We start from the raw sequence: 18,748 nt of genomic DNA on the forward strand, positions 1-18,748 counted from the left end.
GAGAAACTTGTCTCCTGCTACTGCTACAAATCAGGGGGGCCCTTGTTCAGGAGAGCAGGAAGATAAACAACTGCCAAAGTACTTAGCCAGCTGGTTTCTGCCTGGCATGAAACATACAAACATTTGCAAATATATCTTTAAGCTCATTTTAAAATGCAGGCCTTGATCAGATGCCTCGGGGCTACTTTTGAAGGTGGCTCAGAAACGACAACTAATCTAGAATGCGGCAGCTAGACTGGTGACTGGGAGCAGCTGCTGGGACCATATAACAGCAGTCCTGAAAGGCACTGGCTCCCAGTACATTTCCAAGCCTAAGTCAAAGTGTTGGTGCTGACCTTTAAAGCCCAAATGGCCTGGGCCTGTATATCTGAAGGAGCAGCTACACCCATATTGCTCAGCCAGGACACTGAAGTCCAGCGCCAAGGGCCTTCTGGCGGTTCCCTCACTGAGAGAAGTGAAGTTATAGGGAACCAGGCAGAGGCCTTTCTTGACAGTGGAACCCTCTCTGTGGAACGCCCTCCTGTCAGATGTCAAGGAAATAAACAACTATCTGACTTTTAAGACATCTGAAGGCAGCCCTGTATCAGGAGGTTTTTAATGTTTGAGGTTTTACTATGCTTTTATAGTACTATAAGCTGCCCCGAGTGTTTGGGGAAACCCAGTCAGATGGGCATAGTAGTAGTAGTAGCAGCAGCAGTAACAACAACAACAACAACAACAACAACAACAACAATAATAATAATAATAATAATAATAATATAATATAATAATAATTCAATAAGAATGGTATCAATTTTGATGATTTGTCATTTTTAGTAGAAGATCAACAATTTTGAATTTTAGTTCTTTAAGAAACTGAGCCATGTGCCATCTGGACCTGGTGACTTGTTAATTTTAATATATCAGTGTGGGATAAACGGGTAACAAAAGCTTCGCAGAAACAACCATACCTTGCTGTTGTAACTGCTTGCATTGCAAAGAAAGAGGAAGCTGTGGTAATAAGTCAAGTTGAGAAATTGCTGAGAGTAGGTGAAGGATAATGCCTTATAAGGTACTAGTAAGGTTTGTACGTGACTCAAAACCACAAGGGAAAACGGAGGAGAACAGTTCGAAAACTATTGTGCATGCTTAAATAGGCTATGGATATTAGTCAAACTGCACCTGGTGGAGCTAGAGCTAATCAGAATGGTCATGGGATGCATGTAATGGAGGGGGTACAGACCGGGAAGTCTGTAAACTGCAGTCTCCTAACCAACAGCACAGGGGTCAGCAAATTTTTTCAGCAGGGGGCCAGTCCACTGTCCCTCAGACCTTGAAAAAAAATAATGAACTAATTCCTTTGCCCCACAAAGAACCCAGAGATGCATTTTAAATAAAAGCACACATTCTACTCATGTAAAAACACACTGATTCCTGGATCCCCTGCATGCCAGATTCAGAAGGTGATTGGGCCGCATCTGCCCCCGGGCCTTAGTTTGCCTACCCATGCAATAGGAGAATGTAGGAGGCTAATTCGGACAGACAATAGGGCATAAAGTAGCTTTGATGTGAAAAAGACGGGCCCTCCCTCAGCTTGTACTGTAAAGAGGGCCCTCCCTCTTTACAGTACAAGCTGAGGAGCAGCGCTGTCTCGAGAATAAACAACCTTTGGTTTGGCCTGATCTCGGTGTCCGACTCTTTCTTCTCACTGAGCAATTGACTCCCTCTGGGGGAAGATCCCTGGGGCAAATTTGTCCAACAATCAATCAGCCTGAGAGCTTCATTTCTAATCAGAACATCACTCTCATTATTGACTTCATTTCTCATTAGGCGATTCTGCCAATGCACACAGATTACTGTGACCTGTGGCTGTAGCTGGGAGACGTTATCGCTACTCTCCATTTCTGCACCTGCCTTGCTTTCTTCAAGAGTTCGAGGTGGTTTTGCATGAGGGCAGCTGTGTCATCCCAGTCACGTGGACACAGTTCCACCATCCTGAGTGTCCTGGTGCAGGAGCGCAACTTGCAAAGTTATGCTGGGATCTAGGCCCTTGCACGGGGGCCTCTTGTCTCGACATTTCAGGTGGCTGCACTGAGACATCAGTTTGTACAGAACTTTCCCATCACATCTGGCCTCACAATTATCATTTGGGAAAGAGAACTATGCTGCCTTGTTTACAGAGTGGAAACTGAGGTTGGTTGGACATGACAAACTTTGTATTCAGGGTTCAACTTCAACCCTTTGATGGTGATTGCAGGCTCAACCACGTTCTAAGAAGTTTCAGTGTGGGGCTGGTTCACACATGCATGTTCGCCACTGAATAACTGCACTATCAAGTGAAAATAGATCCCCACAGGGGACCTTGTTTGCAACCCTCCGCTCACTTGCATGATGGTTCGTAATCTCTGCTTTTGTTAAAAGGGGGACCTAAGAGGCTATTGTTTGGCCTGCCTGATGCCTTTTAGACGCTGTTGATGTTGAGGAGGGACTTTTGAGAGGTGCAGGGGCTGCCACTGGAGTGGGAACTGAACACCTCCCATAAATGAATGGAACATCTTATGCAAGCACTTTGGTTCCTGCCCAGTGCTTATCAACTGAGCTAGTTCACTCATCTACTGCCCATCAAGTGTGCAGCAATCAGCAGATGGGCACTCCAATCGTGCATGTGGGAACTGGTCTGCAGGTAAGGTAAAGGTGAAGTCATAGAATCACAAGAGCTATAGGATCTTGTTACCTCCTTGTAGCAGGTAACAACTATAATCTATTCAACTATAAGGATCATATAGCATTCAGGGTTCTCTTAAACTACCAGGGCTAGGATCTTGAGAACGCTGAGAAAGTAGATTTCATTTTAATGAGAGTGAATTAGCTGCATACAGAGCAGCATTAGCCGCTGAATACTGGCTCAGCATAATGCAATGAAAAGTGGCTCTAAAGCTGACATTAACTGTGCCAAGTTCTGTTTATTATCCCCTGCCAAACAGAGTCACCTCATCCCAGTTTCCTCTATGGCATTGGTCTTCAGTTGGGGGGCTAGGGCCAGGGCCCTCCCTAGTGTCCCTTAGAAAGGAGCCGTATCAGTGCCCACTCTGCGCAATCACTTTACCTTGGTGCCACAGTGCCAGGACAGGAAGCTTCTCCTGTGTTAGATCTCGCCACGACAGGAGCATCGCATTGCCATACACACATTTTTTGCTCTATAGGATGCACCCGACCATAAGACACACCTAGTTTTTAGAGGAGGAAAACAAGAAAAGCCAGCAAGAGCTGCAGACATGCTCACTCGGGGTGGCTCTTTAAAGATAGAGCGGCTCTTCCTGGCTTTTCCGGGAGGTGGGAGAAGGGACTGACAGGCTGCCCTCCGTCCCTTCTCCCATCTCCCTGAAAAGCCAGAGCAAGCTGCTGTGCTGGCTTCAGAGATAGCTGCACAGTCTGCATTCACTCCATAAGACGCACACACTTTTACCGATACTTTTTAGGAGGAAAAAAGTGTGTCGTATGGAGCAAAAAATATGGTACATCATACACTCCATAGTCTGATAGGTGATTTTTGTGTGCCCCCCCCCCAGCCTATGCCCTGAGCAGGGGCCAGTTTCATCAACCCCGAGGTACTGGTCAGGGCCCACTCCTAGACTTGCAGCCTGGCCTAGGATGAATTGCATAGCAGCATTGTTGTTGTTGTTGTTGTTTAGTCATTTAGTTGTGTCTGACTCTTCATGACCCCATGGACCAGAGCACGCCAGGCACTCTTGTCTTCCACTGCCTCCCGCAGTTTAGTCAAACTCATGTTGGTAGCCTCAAGAACACTGTCCAACCATTTCGTCCTCTGTCATCCCCTTCTCCTTGTGCCCTCCATCTTTCCCAACATCAGGGTCTTTTCCAGGGAGTCTTCTCTTCTCATGAGGTGGCCAAAGTATTGGAGCCTCAGCTTCACAATCTGTCCTTCCAGTGAGCACTCAGGGTTAATTTCCTTAAGAATGGATGCGTTTGATCTTCTTGCAGTCCATGGGACTCTCAAGAGTCTCCTCCAGCACCAGAATTCAAAAGCATCCATTCTTTGGCGATCAGCCTTCTTTATGGTCCAGCTCTCATTTCCATACATCACTACTGGGAAAACCATAGCTTGAACTATATGAACCTTTGTCGGCAAGGTGATGTCTCTGCTTTTTAAGATGCTGTCTAGGTTTGTCATTGCTTTTCTCCCAAGAAGCAGGCATCTTTTAATTTTGTGGCTGCTGTCACCATCTGCAGTGATCATGGAGCCCAAGAAAGTAAAATCTCTCACTGCCTCCATTTCTTCCCCTTCTATTTGCCAGGACAGGCAAGTAAATGGTTAAAAGTTTGGGTCCCCAAATGCGCACTTCGATTAAAGGTAGCTCCTGGGTCAAAAAAACCTGAAGACTTTTGTTCTATGGTAAAAGTGGGATCGTGTACTTACACCAACATGGTAAGTTGCTCAGGTGACTTTATGCCTGCAAATTCAGAATGAGCACAGCAGTGAAAAGCAAATTGAGTGTGTGGGGATAAAGAGGGGAAGGCAAATGCCATCTCTTACGCCGCCTATCTTGCGGAGAAGGTCTGGCTGCAATTTAAGGGAGTAAATATTAATGTGGAGGGATGGATTTAGAAGGAAACTCCTAAACCAGCACAGGCTTATTTCAGAGACCACTAAACTGGAAATGGCAAACTGCTGCCCTCTAGTGCCCTCCATGGGAAGAGACTGATAAAAGACCTGCGTTTGGCTTTGTAGATCCACTTCATAAGCGAGAAACTTGTTTCTTTGTCATTCCAAAACCAGGTCTTTCAAAATTGTGCCAATAGCAACTTGCTGACGTTAAGCTCACTGTTTTCTTTCTAAAGAGCTCAAATTATGAAGTGCTTCATAATTTCTTATTCCAATTTATTGCTGCAATGCTCCTTTTGTTTCTTCTTCGCATTGCCCCAAACCACTGGTGTTTCTTTTTCACTGTAGAAGATCTCTTCTCATGTTTCTGTAAAAATGGAAGTGTTTCTCCTTTCCCTTCCCATTTACACCACCTTCTTGTTGTAAGTTTGGGTGCAGCTTTTCCCCCAAGACCAAAAGGTGCCGGAACACACCTCCGTCAGAAGACTCACCCCAGAACCCACAGGCAATTTCTTCAGGCTGGGGGTGGCGTCTCCTTGCCAGACCAAGGCTCGCTGAGGTGCAGGCAGCCTTTCGCACTTCAACTGAGCACCTTAAAGAGCCCTCCAACATCCCTGGCTCCCGTGGGGGCTTGCTCAGCTGAGACACAGCTGTCCAGTGCCTCAACTGTCAGCTGGGAGGCTGAAGAACCTCAGCAAAGTCCCACTGCGCCTCTGGCTCATGAGGAGACGCTCTCCAGAGCCCATAGAGGATGTCCCCATTGGGCTCTGGGGAGGGTCTCTTCGTGAGCTGGAGGAGCAGCAGGTCTTTGCTGAGGCTGCTCAGGTCTTCCTCCCACTTCCAGAGACCGCCTGAGAGGTGCTGGAATGCCATTCCTGCTGAAAAAAAGTCCTGGGTGCAGCTCAGCTTGCAGAAGAGGGGTTTGCATGAGGTTAATAAAGATAGAGGAACGTGGATGGCACTGTGGGTTAAACCATAGAACCTAGGGCTTGCTGATCAGAAGGTTGGCGGTTCGAATCCCTGCGACAGGGTGAGCTCCCGTTGCTCGTTCCCTGCTCCTGCCAACCTAGCAGTTCAAAAGCACATCAAGTCCAAGTAGATAAATAGATAAATACCTTCCAGCGGGAAGGTAAACGGTGTTTCTGTGTGCTGCTCTGGTTTTCCAGAAGCGGCTTAGTCATGCTGGCCACATGACCCAGAAGCTGTCTGCAGACAAACGCCAGCTCCCTTGGCCAGTAAAGCGAGATGAGTGCCGCAACCCCAGAGTTGTCCACAACTGGACCTAATGGTCCTACCTTTACCTTTAAGAAAGATAGAGTGAGGCACATCCATGTTACCAGACTGTCACATACCTTTAACCTATCAGCTTATTTTTCTATCTCCTTGTTGTTTAGACACCTTCGGTTGCATCCTGCATGCCAGTTCCTTCTCCAACTTCTCTCTCTGACCTCAGATCGAGAGGTCATCTTTCACTATCCTCCAAGAGAACAAAGGAGCAAGCATAGCTGCCTTGTTCTTCTCTAGACTAGTCAGACTATAACCAAAGTTTCTGCATTTCCTACCATAAACAACTTTCTTATTTTCTTGCCTACATTCCTCCCTCCCTCCCTCCCTCCTTCCCTCCCTCTCTCTTTCTCTCATTCGAAAGGTAAAGTCTCCTGTTTAACCAAGACTCACTTGTTAGATACTGCAAACGAAAAGGTTTCCATAAGTACCTGATCCTCTTATCCCAATACCCCTCCTGTACTTTGTTCAAGTAAAATGCAGTCAACCTGCCTTTGTTACTTGCCATTTGTTGATTCTGTGTATTTTTACTCTTTATTTTTACTTCAAAGTCCTCCTAGATCTGGATTCCTCTGATACCAGTTATTTAGTTATGTCACTTTTGGGCAGGGGCTTCAATTTGTAAATACAGACTTTAGATAATGCCGATGGGGAGTTAGTTGTAGGTTTTTTTTTAATTAAAAAAAACACAAAAACTTTTTGGATTTTCCTCAGGGAGCATAAATCTGGACTGAAGGGGGAGGAAGGTGAAGAATTATAGATTGTGTGGGTGTTGCAAATAACTTGGGGGCATGAGGAACTTGGCATCCTTAGACCAAAGATTGCAACTACTTTTGTCACACCTGTGTAAAGGTAAAAGGTAAAGGTACCCCTGCCCGTACGGGCCAGTCGTGTCGACTCTAGGGTTGTGCGCCCATCTCACTTAAGAGGCCGGGGGCCAGCGCTGTCCGGAGACACTTCCGGGTCATGTGGCCAGCATGACGAAGCTGCTCTGGCGAGCCAGCACCAGCACAGCACACGGAAACGCCGTTTACCTTCCCGCTATAAAGCGGTACCTATTTATCTACTTGCACTTAAGAGTGCTTTCGAACTGTTAGGTGGGCAGGAGCTGGGACCAAACGACAGGAGCTCACCCCGCCGCGGAGATTCGAACCGCCGACCATAGGCACTGAGGTTTTACCCACAGCACCACCCTTCTATCACACAACCTGTGTACTTTTTGCTTTACCAACCCCATGTCTTTGGAACTCACTGACCCCAGGTATTGAAAAGGACCCAGTGCCTTCCACTTTTAAAGAAATCCCTGAAGGCATGCCTGTTTTCACAAGTCTCTTCCAACTGACTAACTGGGATATTTAAATCTTCCCTTATCCTTAAATTCTTTCCTTAAATCTGTTTAGTCAAAGTGTAAGTCTATGGGCAGGGTTCTCTCTCTCTCTCTCTCTCTCTCTCTCTCTCTCTCTCTCTGTGTGTGTGTTTTAAATTAAAAATATTTATTGTTCTTTTTAATGGTATTGCTTTAATACGGTGCCTTGTGGTTTTTTAGCCAGTTATGCAATAACTAATAAAAAAGCAAACAATTTTCAGGAGAGAATGGATCACCATAGCAGTCAAAAGTGAGGCAGACTGCCACTTCTCTTCAGGCAGACATTGTTGTGTCTGGTCTAACCACCTCACATCCAGTTTTCTCCTACTTATTGATCTCTTTCAAGCCACTCTGGGAGCCTTGTCAAAAATGATTTAAACAGACAGACAGACAGACAAACAAACAAACCTCTCCACCAGGTTAGATAGGCACATTAACTGTCTTCCTGCCTTCCTTTATAGCTTCTGCCTTATAGCTTAAAGGTAAAGGGACCCCTGACCATTAGGTCCAGTCGTGGCCGACTCTGGGGTTGTGGCGCTCATCTCTCTTTACTGGCCGAGGGAGCTTTCGGGTCATGTGGCCAGCATGACTCAGCCGCTTATGGCGAACCAGAGCAGCGCATGGAAACGCCATTTACCTTCCTGCTGGAGCGGTACCTATTTATCTACTTGCACTTTGACGTGCTTTCGAACTGCTAGGTGGGCAGGAGCTGGGACCGAACAATGGGAGCTCACCACGTCACGGGGATTCAAACCGCCGACCTTCCGATCAGCAAGCCAAGAGGCTCAGTGGTTTAACCCACAGCACCACCGAATGCATCTATAATAATAGGAAATGCTCTGAAGCTCAACGTGAGTCATTTTAGCTCCTGCTGATGTGTTTCTGTCTATCTGGTGGGAAGCTGGAGGAGGACACATATTGTCACTGTTTGCCCAACCCTCAGGTTCATTTGGTTTACTTCCTTCTCTTTGCAACGTGTCCCTTTCTACAACTTCCTTACTCTGCCAGTCACCTTGAGAGGCAGCTCCCGGTAACCAGGCAGGAGGCAGTGCAAAGGTCCAGGGCTGCTTCAAAAGGGCTCTGGAAGTGAAACCGGGCATTCAGCTCACTGTGAGTCAGTTTGCTTGGGGGAGAAAAACAGCATATGGTCAACATGGCTCAAAGGTAAGAGAGGGTTGCATGTTTTGGCATTACGCTGCCGCCCTGTGCACTGGGAACAACTTAAGCTTGAAGAATCACAGGTACGGTCCCAGGGACACTTGGAAAAGTGTAGATTTATTATCTAATCAGCATGCAATGCACTTACAAACTATATCCTAGGTAGCAATGTCTCTGATAAGCGCCAGCAAATCATCTTATGCTTAGCAAATGCAAATTGCATTCCCTAGCTATAACAGACGGTTTACTTAACTTTTACGTTGTGTGTACTGTACAATTAAACTGAAGTTTCATTTTCCCTAGCCAAGTGCAGCTCTGTTTATAGAATAGTACTATTAATTGTTACAGTTACAGTTCAGTCAACAAGGCTGAAATGGGAGGAAATTAAAGTACAGCCACAGAGCTCTTAGGCATTTATTTAGAGCTGGTAACCATGGCTGAAACATTGAATGTAAAGAAATCTTACAGGTGTTTAAAAAGAGCTTTAAAGGCAAAATAATAACACGATGGTGCATAACCAGGCTTTATTAAAAGAAAAGAAAAATCTGCTGTGGCTTTTGCAAAGTAGATCTTAGGGTTTTAGAACTGCTGAAATAAGCCTTCAATCTGCCGGCTTCCAGTGTTTATACTCCGGCAGTAATTTTCCAGAAAGAAGACATGCATTTTCTGAGAGGGGGAGCTTTCCCCCAACTTACTCAACAATTTATAGTTTACTATCTGCTCAGTGGTGCAAATATGACACCACACAAGCTGCAATTCTGTTGAAATTACTGAGACTTACCTCTGAGCTGATAAGCACAGGATTGCTGTCCATCAAGTTATTGAGGAATACTTTCATTCTTTATAGACAGAGCAGGGTTTTCATTGTGTCATTTGCTGAATTCAAACAATGGTTTCGAGAGGAGTTCATTGATAGGCCAGCAATATTCACAGAAAATCAATTGTTTCCCTTGCAAATATTGGCCTGTTGTGCCATTCAGCAAATGTTGAGTCTCATCTAGAAGTACAAGAGCCTGCAGTCTAGATATTTAATCAAGATTTGGGGACTAAACTTGAAGGTTTCGGGCTGCAACCCAGCACAGAATTAAGGATGCAACTCTTGTTCCACTTAAAAGGCAATATCTAGGTGCAACTGTATGGAAAATTAGAGGCAAAAGAGCTGATTATATTGTTTTTAAGGGGAGGTTGATTGCAAGTGCCATAGAAAAAGAAGTCAGTACAGTTTGTAAAGCTCTTTGTGGGACTTTACTGCAAACACTTTTTATCAGACAAGAATGTAACTTATTTTAACAGAATGATGGGATTCCCTTTCCTGGAATCTCAAAACTGTTTAAGCTTCCTTTGTTCGAAAAAGAAGAAATGAAATTTGAAAGTAATATTAAGTTCCAAAATAAACAAATTCTCCAGAGAAGGAGACTACTTTTCTTTTCTGCAAGGGCTATTTGGGAAGAAGAAGGTTTCACTTTCTTATTTACCTTTATGATCTCATGGTCACAGAGCAAATCTTAATGATGTGGTTGTAGTTCTTTTTGTTGTTAGCCAAAGTGCACCTAGGGACCTCAGCACATTTCTTTCAAGTTTGCAATAGTCTCAGGAGAGTCTTTCTTCACAACATTCTAGAGATTAGGAACATTTTCACGTTAGACACTTAATGCATTTCAGTGCCTCATGCAATATCTAAGCCGTGTGTCATTATTGCTGGGGTAACCAACAGTGCCCTTCAGATATTTTTGGATTCCAGCTTGCAGGCAACTTAGCCAATGGTCAGGGATGATGGGAGTTGTAGTCCAACAGCATCTGGAAGACATCTCATTGGCTACCCCTGGATTAGGGGTAGGGTGTCCCTCTTTTTGTCATCCATTTTCCTCCCTGCAATTTGCAACTTGCTTGCTCAAAGCTGGGTTTATGCTGTGGCAAATCTGGACAAGAGCTGATTGTTTCTGTGTGGTAAGTCAATAGGTAAATTGTTGTTCTTCCTTATTTAAACAATTAGACCAAGGCAGGTGTACAGTATTTTAAGTCAAACTTAATTTGCATTTGTAGAAGATGTGCCATTGGAACATCTGGCCACACTCCTTTTTGTCTTTCAGATTATCATGACCTTTTGTGCCTGTCTCTTGATTCCTTATGCTGCTAAAGTTGTCCTGGAAGGCTCAAATTCTATACATGCTTACTTGGGAATTTGCCTTTGAGTTGACATGTATAAGATTATACTAGAAATGGAGTCAACATTCCACTGTAGGGACACCAGTAAAAAATTAATAGCAAGAAAAGGAAGCAATGGTGTGTGTGTGTGTGTGTGTGTGTGTGTGTGTGTGTAGTCTTGTCACGATTCTGAATATATCACACCACAAATAATTCTATATTCTGCTTATGGGACTGCAGCTTAATGAGAATTGTTTTCACATGAGTGAAAAGTCATTATATCTGTGAGTTAGAGAAAACCATGAAGTTAGTTGGGGGGTGGGGATGAGACTTCTATACTTAGGTTTGCAAAAGCTGTCCAAAGTAGGCACTCACCATTTCTGATTCTGCCTCGCCTCAAAGTTCTCAGTTCTTCCTGTACTTTTAGATGGTGTTACTGGGGGGGGGGGGGGAATGAGTTTTCACACATTTGCCTTAAATACGAATTTCTTACATTCTGAGAGGAAATATTATTGTATGCACCTTACATCTGACTGATGATAAAAGCTGGCAAAGAGGTTATGCTAGATTTGAAGGAACATTCACAGTGCCATATATGATGCCCCTGAAAAGGATGCAGCAGAGTTCATATGGCAAAAAATACACCCCATGTTTGATGAGCCTCTTGTGAATTTGGAGACTGGAAACAGGTCTGTGGAAGTGAAGAAGAGGCCTGTTCATTGTGTCAGGCTTCTTAGTCTTGTGGAGGACTGGGCAGGCCCCTCTGGTTGCTGGAAGGCCAACGTTTTGCAGGCCACATTGACAAGTGGGCAGAGCTACCCTCCTGTCAATCCCCTGCCATCATATGATGTCAGCAGGCTTAAGCTTCAAGCTGTGGTGTCAAAGAAAAAATTCAATTCCCATCAGTGTTTGAATGATTTTGTAATGCTACTGGCTTAAATGTCCGGTACAGGAAAGGCATGCCTAGCTCACCAGAAGTGGTCTGGCGGTACAACCTCACAAGTGTGGTGGGCTTAATTTGGCCCACAGAGGAGAGGTTCCTCACAAGTGGTCTCCTGGCACAATTTTTGTCCTAGCTATGAAAAGTCTTCGGGGCTGATGTCCAGACAAGGCTCTGCTCTGGGGCAGGGGGGGGGCAGGGAGAGGGTCTGCACCTCTGTTGCTCCCATGTTTCTGACACGAAGTCTGAACTGACATGTTGCTTGGTTGTCAACAATGCTCTAAGTTCATGCAGGCTGCAAGAACCTCTAAGTGGAATGAGGCACAGCCAATTGGCAAATGAGGTTGCCAATTGCAAAAAAGAAAAAAGAAAGCCATATTGAGGAACATATTTTGAGCCAAAGGATAGGAGTTAAGAGCAGAGTAAAAGAGTTTAGACTCAGTTGAGCTTATCATTCGTTCTCTGCATTTCCTGTTTCCAAATATAGCTGATTCTGCATAAGCATGAAAAAGCACTTTCAGCACATTTGCACAGCTCCTGATGGGGTGCTTTTGGTTTCCTTCTCTGCATTTGAAAGGAGGCCTTGAAAGGGTGCAGAGGTGTCACTGCTGCTGGGCTGCAGGAGGAGGGCAAACCCATGGTGGTTCACCCCACGCGAGCAGCCTGTGTGAAATAGCCCTTGGGGCAAGGTAGTCCTCTTTGTGTTCTCCACCAACTACACGCCATTGCTCTCCCCAAGCCAGGAATTGCCTATCTGATCTATGTTTGTGTTGATTTTGAAAAAACCCCGCTTCTCTGCCTATGTTTATTTGCAGACAGATTCTGAATCAGGAACTCTCCAAGCTTTTCAATGAGCTCTGGGATGCTGATGTGAACCGCTTTGTGCCTGGAAAAGACTATACCATTTCCTTACAGGTATCAGTTATATGTGTCACTATGCTTAGCTCTCCTGTGTTCTTCCAAAAAGTGAGCATTGGCCATGCCACGAAGACCCACCCCATCCGACTATCCCCACTCTCTGGTGTCTGTGCATATGGCGTGAACATCCGCAGGGAGGGCATTTTGCGCATTCAGCCGTGCCACTGAAGGCTCCTTCCTTGTAGACACCTGTGCTGAAACCATGGGAGCCTGTAGGCTGGGCTGCTTGCCATATAGGAACATGTGAGTAAAGCATATGAGCAGAGCTTACATAAAAGATACAGGGAGTTATTATCTGTACAGTGGTACCTCGCAAGACGAAATTAATTCGTTCTGCGAGTTTTTTCGTCCTGCGATTTTTTTCGTCTAGCGAAGCACGGATTTTGGAAAAGCTTCAAAAATCACCAAAGCCTTCAAAAACCTCAAAAAAGGCTACCACACCGCGTGCTATGAGTTGCTCCTCGAAGTCAAGTCGCAACTGCCCCCCCTGAATGCACGGTTTTAAGAAAAAGGAAACAAACTTGCAAGATAAAGAAAACAAACTTGCAAGACGTTTCCGTCTTGCGAAGCAAGCCCATAGGGAAATCCGTCTTGCGAAGCAACTCAAAAAACGAAAAACTCTTTCGTCTTGCGAATTTTTCATCTTACGAGGCATTCGTCTTGCGAGGTACCACTGTATTTTACATTTTTTCCCATAACCCAAGTTTGTCAGGGGCTGGAGTCAACAAGCAAAATAACTTTTCAGATGGCTCACCTAAAACCGCAGTACACATCCATCATATTTCCACATTTTGCTTACAGGGGAAAGCTGGTTATGTACCGCAGGGCAGTAATGCGGCCAGAGACAGCGCTTCTGAACCGTTGTTTTGCAGCGTAAATGAGCAACGTCTGAAGAACACGGAAACTTATTCAAGTAAGGCTCTTCCCTTGCAGTTTAACTGTACAGCACACCCTTCTTCCATTTGAGGGAGATATTTAATATTGAGGACCCTAAGGTCCATGAATAAGGAAGCCAGACTATCCTCCACCAGGGCCAGGGCCTTTTCAGTGGTGGCTCCGACCTGGTGGAATGCTCTGTCCCATGAGACTAGGGCCCTGCAGGATTTAACCTCCTTCCGTCGGGCCGGTAAAGGTAAAAGTAAAGGTAAAGGTAAAAGTAAAGGTAAAGGGACCCATGACCTCCGTCTGGCCTGTAAGACAGAGCTATTCTGCCTGGCCTTCAATTTGAATTAGCCTGATCCTCTATTCCCTTTTCCCTCCCCTCTTCTATGAAGAAACCCTTTCTGGGACCCCACATTTAAATTCTTCCCTGGTCTCCTTGCTGGCCCTAGTAGGACCAACTTGGCCAGTTAGCCCTGGTGTTCATTTCGTGTTTACTGATTACAGCCCCCCCCCCCATGACCCTTGAATTTTTAAATTTTATTGTCATTGATGCTGCATTTATGTTGTATTTTATGCTGTTTTTAAGCTGCATTTTAATCAGTGTTTTATATTTGCTTTTAGCCGCCCTGAGCCCGGTTTTTAAACTGGGAAGGGCGGGGTATAAATAAAAAATTATTATTATTTATTAATTTATTATTAATGTTGATTTTTATTAGCAAAAACCCAGACTCAGAGAGACGGGGAACTATGAGATTGCCCAAACAGCCAAACTACAATTCTCAGGATTCTTTGGAGAAAACCATGCCAATTAAAACGATATAAATAAGCCCATATTTAATATAACCATACTAGTAGAGTTACAAATTAGGAGAGCCACTGATATATTCAGTCGGTAGCAAATCACTTTAGCATACTGTCAGAGCTGCCCCTAGGTCCCAGCTCACAGAGGACCAACGCCCGATCGTCGTTATGTACAAAAGTCTTTATTGAAGTTCAACTTCCATTCCAAAGCCGCAGCGCGCAGCCCTACGTCTTAAACCCTAGACCGGCGAAGTCCCGTCTGAATCTCCTCCCCTATGACACCAGTTTAAGATCCTAGCCCTGCTCCACCTTTTCCGTTGTTCTCTCCTCCTCTGGGTCCTCCTGCCCGCCGGGGCTTTCCCCTTTCTGGACTCTTCCAACGCTGAGTCGGCTGATTCCTCCCCTGTCTCTGGCGGGCTTTAGGACCCGGTTCCCAATCCTCATTCTCTGCTGTCCCGCGCTCCTGTACATTTGAACTTGCCTCTCGCACCAACCCAGTGACCTTCCTCCTGACCGTCACCCTGCTTCTGTCACTGCTTCCCTCTTCCGGGATACTGCCCGGATCTGACCTCCCCTCCGTTGTCTGGCTCTCCGATGGAGGCGTGGCCAGCCCTGACTTATCTTCACTCCCTGGTGTGGAATCCTCTGCCCTCGATACCTGGGACTCTTCCCCCCCACTATGCTCTGGTGGGGAAGCTGGTCCTGATTTCCAACTGCTACTCTGGGAGTCCCTGCTGGCTCCTTGCTCCTGGTGTGTCCCCCTTGGGAATCCCCTTGCCCTGGCCACTGGCGCCCCCTTCTGTGAATCTTCCGATTCGCTGGAGAGGCTCATGGAATCTCTCGGACCACTGTCATCTTCTCCTACGCTGCCCTCAGATTCTTCCCCTTCGCTCTCCATCTCCCCTCTTCCCTGTGCTTCTGCTCCTGAACCCCTGACATCCATCCCCCCTCAAAGCCCCCCCTTCCTCCCTCCCCCTCTTCGGATGCGGGTTCCGGGTGCTCCAGTGTTGTGGGGGTGAGTGCGGGATACAGTTCTTCCCCTCTGGTGTGCAGCTGGCCGGCTGGTTCCGGCCAGTCCGGACTGGGCTCGTCGACGTCAATCTCCTCTGCTTCCATCTCTCTGCAGCTGTGCTCGAACCCAGGATCCTCCCCCAACACGTCCATGTCCGTCTCCTCCCCGGTCGCCTCGGGGGATGCTGCCTGCCAAGGCCACTTCAGCAGTTCCCTGCTCCGCCCCACCTCCGGTTGATCGTCCCACCAATAAGAGCGGTCTGTAACAGACCCCGAGGGTGATCCCTCCGGGGAGCGTGTGTCGGGTGCTGGTTCCTCATCTGATGAGAACCCCTGAAACGTGCTGGCTGAAAGTGTGGGTGTGAAAAGATATTTGTCGAAATAATCTGCCGGCATAGGTCTGTGTGGGAAGAGTGCATGGAACTCGTCTTTGAGGTAGTGCTCCTCCACGGCATAGTACGGTACCCACCTGTTGTCGCTGGCCGGGGTACCTTCCCTGGCGAGGAGATATTCAACCCCCTCTTCCCCCCATCTCGAGTCTAAAATCTCTGTGACCTCGTTGAGTGGCTCTGCTCTCGGTGACCCCCCCTTCGTGGGCGCCTCGCTGAGCGGGCCTGGTGCTGTCCCTGGCGCCTGAAACCTGTGGGGTGCCTTGTAGGGTGTGAGCACTGATCTATGAAAGACCGGATGCATTCTGGAACCCTCCGGGAGTGTCAACCGGAAGGCTACTGGGTTGATCTGTGCCTCGACTTGGTAAGGGCCTAGCTGCTTGTGTCCGAGCTTCTTCTTAGCTAACGATCTGGCCGGCACTGCCTGGGCTGCTAACCAGACCCTGTCCCCCACCCGGATGTCCTCCCCAACTCTCCTGTGCCTGTCTGCCTGCATTTTGTAGGCGTGTTTTGCTAGCTCTAACTGCCGTCGGAGTTGCTCGTGGACCTCCTGTAACTCCGCTGCCAAGGCCTCTGCTCCCTGTGGCTCCCCCTCCCCCACTTTCTCCAATCCCGGGAAGGTTCTGGGATGCCGTCCATTGTTGGCGAAGAAAGGTGTCACCCCCGTGGACACGTGTTTCGTGTTGTTGTAGGCAAACTCGGCTAGAGGTAGGTAGTCCACCCAGGTCGAGGGCTGCTGATTCGCGTAGCATCTCAGGTACTGCTGCATGATGGCGTTGACCCTCTCCGCTTGTCCGTTGGTCTGCGGGTGTCTTGCCGACACTAGGTTGACCTTGACGTTTAGGATGCCCATCAGCTTCTGCCAGAAGCTCGAGATGAACTGGCGCCCCCGGTCGGACAGGATAGACCGCGGTAGTCCGTGCACCTTGAACACGTGGTCTATGAACAGCTTGGCGGTCTGCTCCGCTGTGGCCACCTTCGCGCAAGGAATGAAGTGGGCCATCTTGGTGAACAAGTCTACTACCACGAGCACTGCTGTTTTGCCCCTTGAGCTGGGCAGATCAGTGACAAAGTCCAGTGCCACCCTCTCCCACGGTTCGAGCGGGGTCTGTAGCGGTTCCAACAGTCCCGCCGGCGGTCTGTGCACTGGCTTGGCCCTTTGGCAAGTGTCGCACCTAGTGACGTAATCCGCGACTTCTCCCCGCATCTTGGGCCACCAAAAGTCTCTGGTTACTAATTCCACCGTCTTGTCGGCGCCGAAATGTCCGGCGCTGGGTGCGTCGTGCAACTGTTGTAGTACTCTCGCGCGGAGGTCGTCTCCCGGTACGTAGATGGCCCCTTTGCGGAGGAGTAGGCCGTCGCGTATCTGGAACTCGTCGTCCTTCGCCGTGCCGCTTCGCACTTCCTCCATCTTGGATCGTGCGAAGGAATCTGTTTGCAGCGCGCGACATACCGCTTCCAGGTCCACGGTGGCCGAAGCGCATGCCCACGCTCTAGGTGCGAAAATGTGTTTGGCCGCCACCGGTGCCACTTCCTCGAGATACTGCGGCTTCCTGGATAGCCATGATGTTGTTGTCTCCCGGGATACTCTATCCTGAAGTCGAAATCCGCAAAGAACTCCGCCCAGCGGATGTGTCTCTGGTTCAGGAACCGCGCCGTTCGCCAGTACTCCAGGTTCTTATGGTCCGTGCGAACCTGCACTGTGTGTTTGGCTCCGATGAGGAAGTGCCGCCACGCCTTGAAGGCTGCATGGATGGCTAGCAACTCCCTGTCCCAGATGGTGTAGTTCTGCTCCGACTTGCTGAGTTTCCTGGAGTAGAAAGCACACGGCCTCCAGTCCCCTTGCGGATCTTGCTGCAACAGGACCGCCCCCGCAGCTCTGTCTGAGGCGTCCGTTTCAACCCTCATGGGTTTGCTGGGGTTCACATGTAGCAGCTGTTCTTCGGACGCGAAGAGACACTTAAGTTTTTGAAAGGACTGCTCCGCCTGCTCTGTCCAGATAAACTTCTTCTTCTTGGAGCTGAGGGTGTCCGTGATGGCCGCCGTCTGCATAGCGAACCCCTTGATAAACTTGCGCTAAAAGTTGGCAAAGCCGACAAACTTCTGGACCTCCTTCCGATTGCGCGTGCTCTTCCAGTCCAACACTGAGCGGACCTTGGTGCTGTCCATGGCCAGTCCCTTGTCGGACAGTTTGTAGCCCAGGAAATCCACCTCCGTCATGTCGAACTGGCACTTCTCCAGCTTGGCGTAAAGCCTGTGCTCCCGCAGTCTCTGCAGAACCTCCTTGACGTCCCTCTCGTGAGCCTCCTGCGATTCCGAGAAGATCAGGATGTCGTCCAGGAAGCAGACGCACTTCTAGTAGAGGAGTCCCGCTAACACGTGATGCATGAAGGCTTGGAAGCAGTGGGAGCCATTTTGTAAACCAAATGGCATAACTCTATATTCGTAGGTGCCTAGGGGCGTAAACATGGCCGTCTTCCACTCATCGCCCTCCCGCATGCGTATAAGATTGTACGCCCCTCGTAGATCCAGCTTGGTGAAGATGCGTTCCTTCCTCACCGTCGCGAGCAGGTCGTCGATTTTGGGCATGGGGAATGCCGTGGGCTTTGTCCTCGAATTTATGACCCTATAATCAACTACAAGCCTCTTTTGGGGCATGTCTTTTTTCTTCACGAAGAACACAGGACTGCCCCCCACTGCTTTGGATTCTTGGATGAATCCCCGCTTCAAGTTGTGATCTATGAACTCCCTGAGCTCTTGCAGTTCGTCTTCAGACATGGAATACAGTTTTCCAGTCGGCAGCGTCGCCCCCGGCAGGAGGTCAATTTTGCAGTCGTACGGTCTGTGGGGGGGGGCAGCTTGTCCGCTTCCTTCTCGCAGAAGACCTCCAAAAACCCTTTGTACTTGTCGGGTACCGCTTGCAGCATGCCCAAGTGTAGCTGCGACCCATCCTCTTGCCCCTCATCTTCCTGGCTAGTCAGGATGCAGTGTTCTGTGCAGTAGGATGAGCAGAAGGTCAATTGACGCTGGTACCATGCTAATGCCAGGCTGTGCCTGTGCAGCCAACTCATGCCCAATACTATGGGTGTGTCTGACAGGTGAGTGACGTTGAAGCTGATGACTTCGCGGTGATTTCCAATCTGCATCACCATTGGCGGCGTTTGCTGTAACACCTGTCCTCCCAGTAGCTCTCTGCCATCAACCGTGACAACGTGCAGGGGCATCGTGGCTGGTAGGAGTGCTATGCGATG

General features: G+C 48.0%; 1 protein-coding gene across 1 annotated transcript in view; it reads left to right on the forward strand.

The window, feature by feature from the left end:
* The first annotated feature begins 8,125 nt into the window (after window positions 1-8,125).
* LOC307215767 (poly(U)-specific endoribonuclease-like) overlaps window positions 8,126-18,748 on the forward strand; it is a 16,847-nt gene continuing 6,224 nt past the window's right edge. Inside the window, exons 1-3 of the mRNA XM_079975472.1 lie at window positions 8,126-8,417; window positions 12,312-12,411; window positions 13,216-13,327. Coding sequence (XP_079831598.1) covers window positions 8,398-8,417; window positions 12,312-12,411; window positions 13,216-13,327 — 232 coding nt within the window. The 5' untranslated portion in view covers window positions 8,126-8,397. The remainder of the gene's footprint in view (window positions 8,418-12,311; window positions 12,412-13,215; window positions 13,328-18,748) is intronic.

This window comes from Podarcis cretensis (assembly GCF_951804945.1).
Source record: "Podarcis cretensis genome assembly, chromosome: 5".
NCBI classification, from domain to species: domain Eukaryota; kingdom Metazoa; phylum Chordata; class Lepidosauria; order Squamata; family Lacertidae; genus Podarcis; species Podarcis cretensis.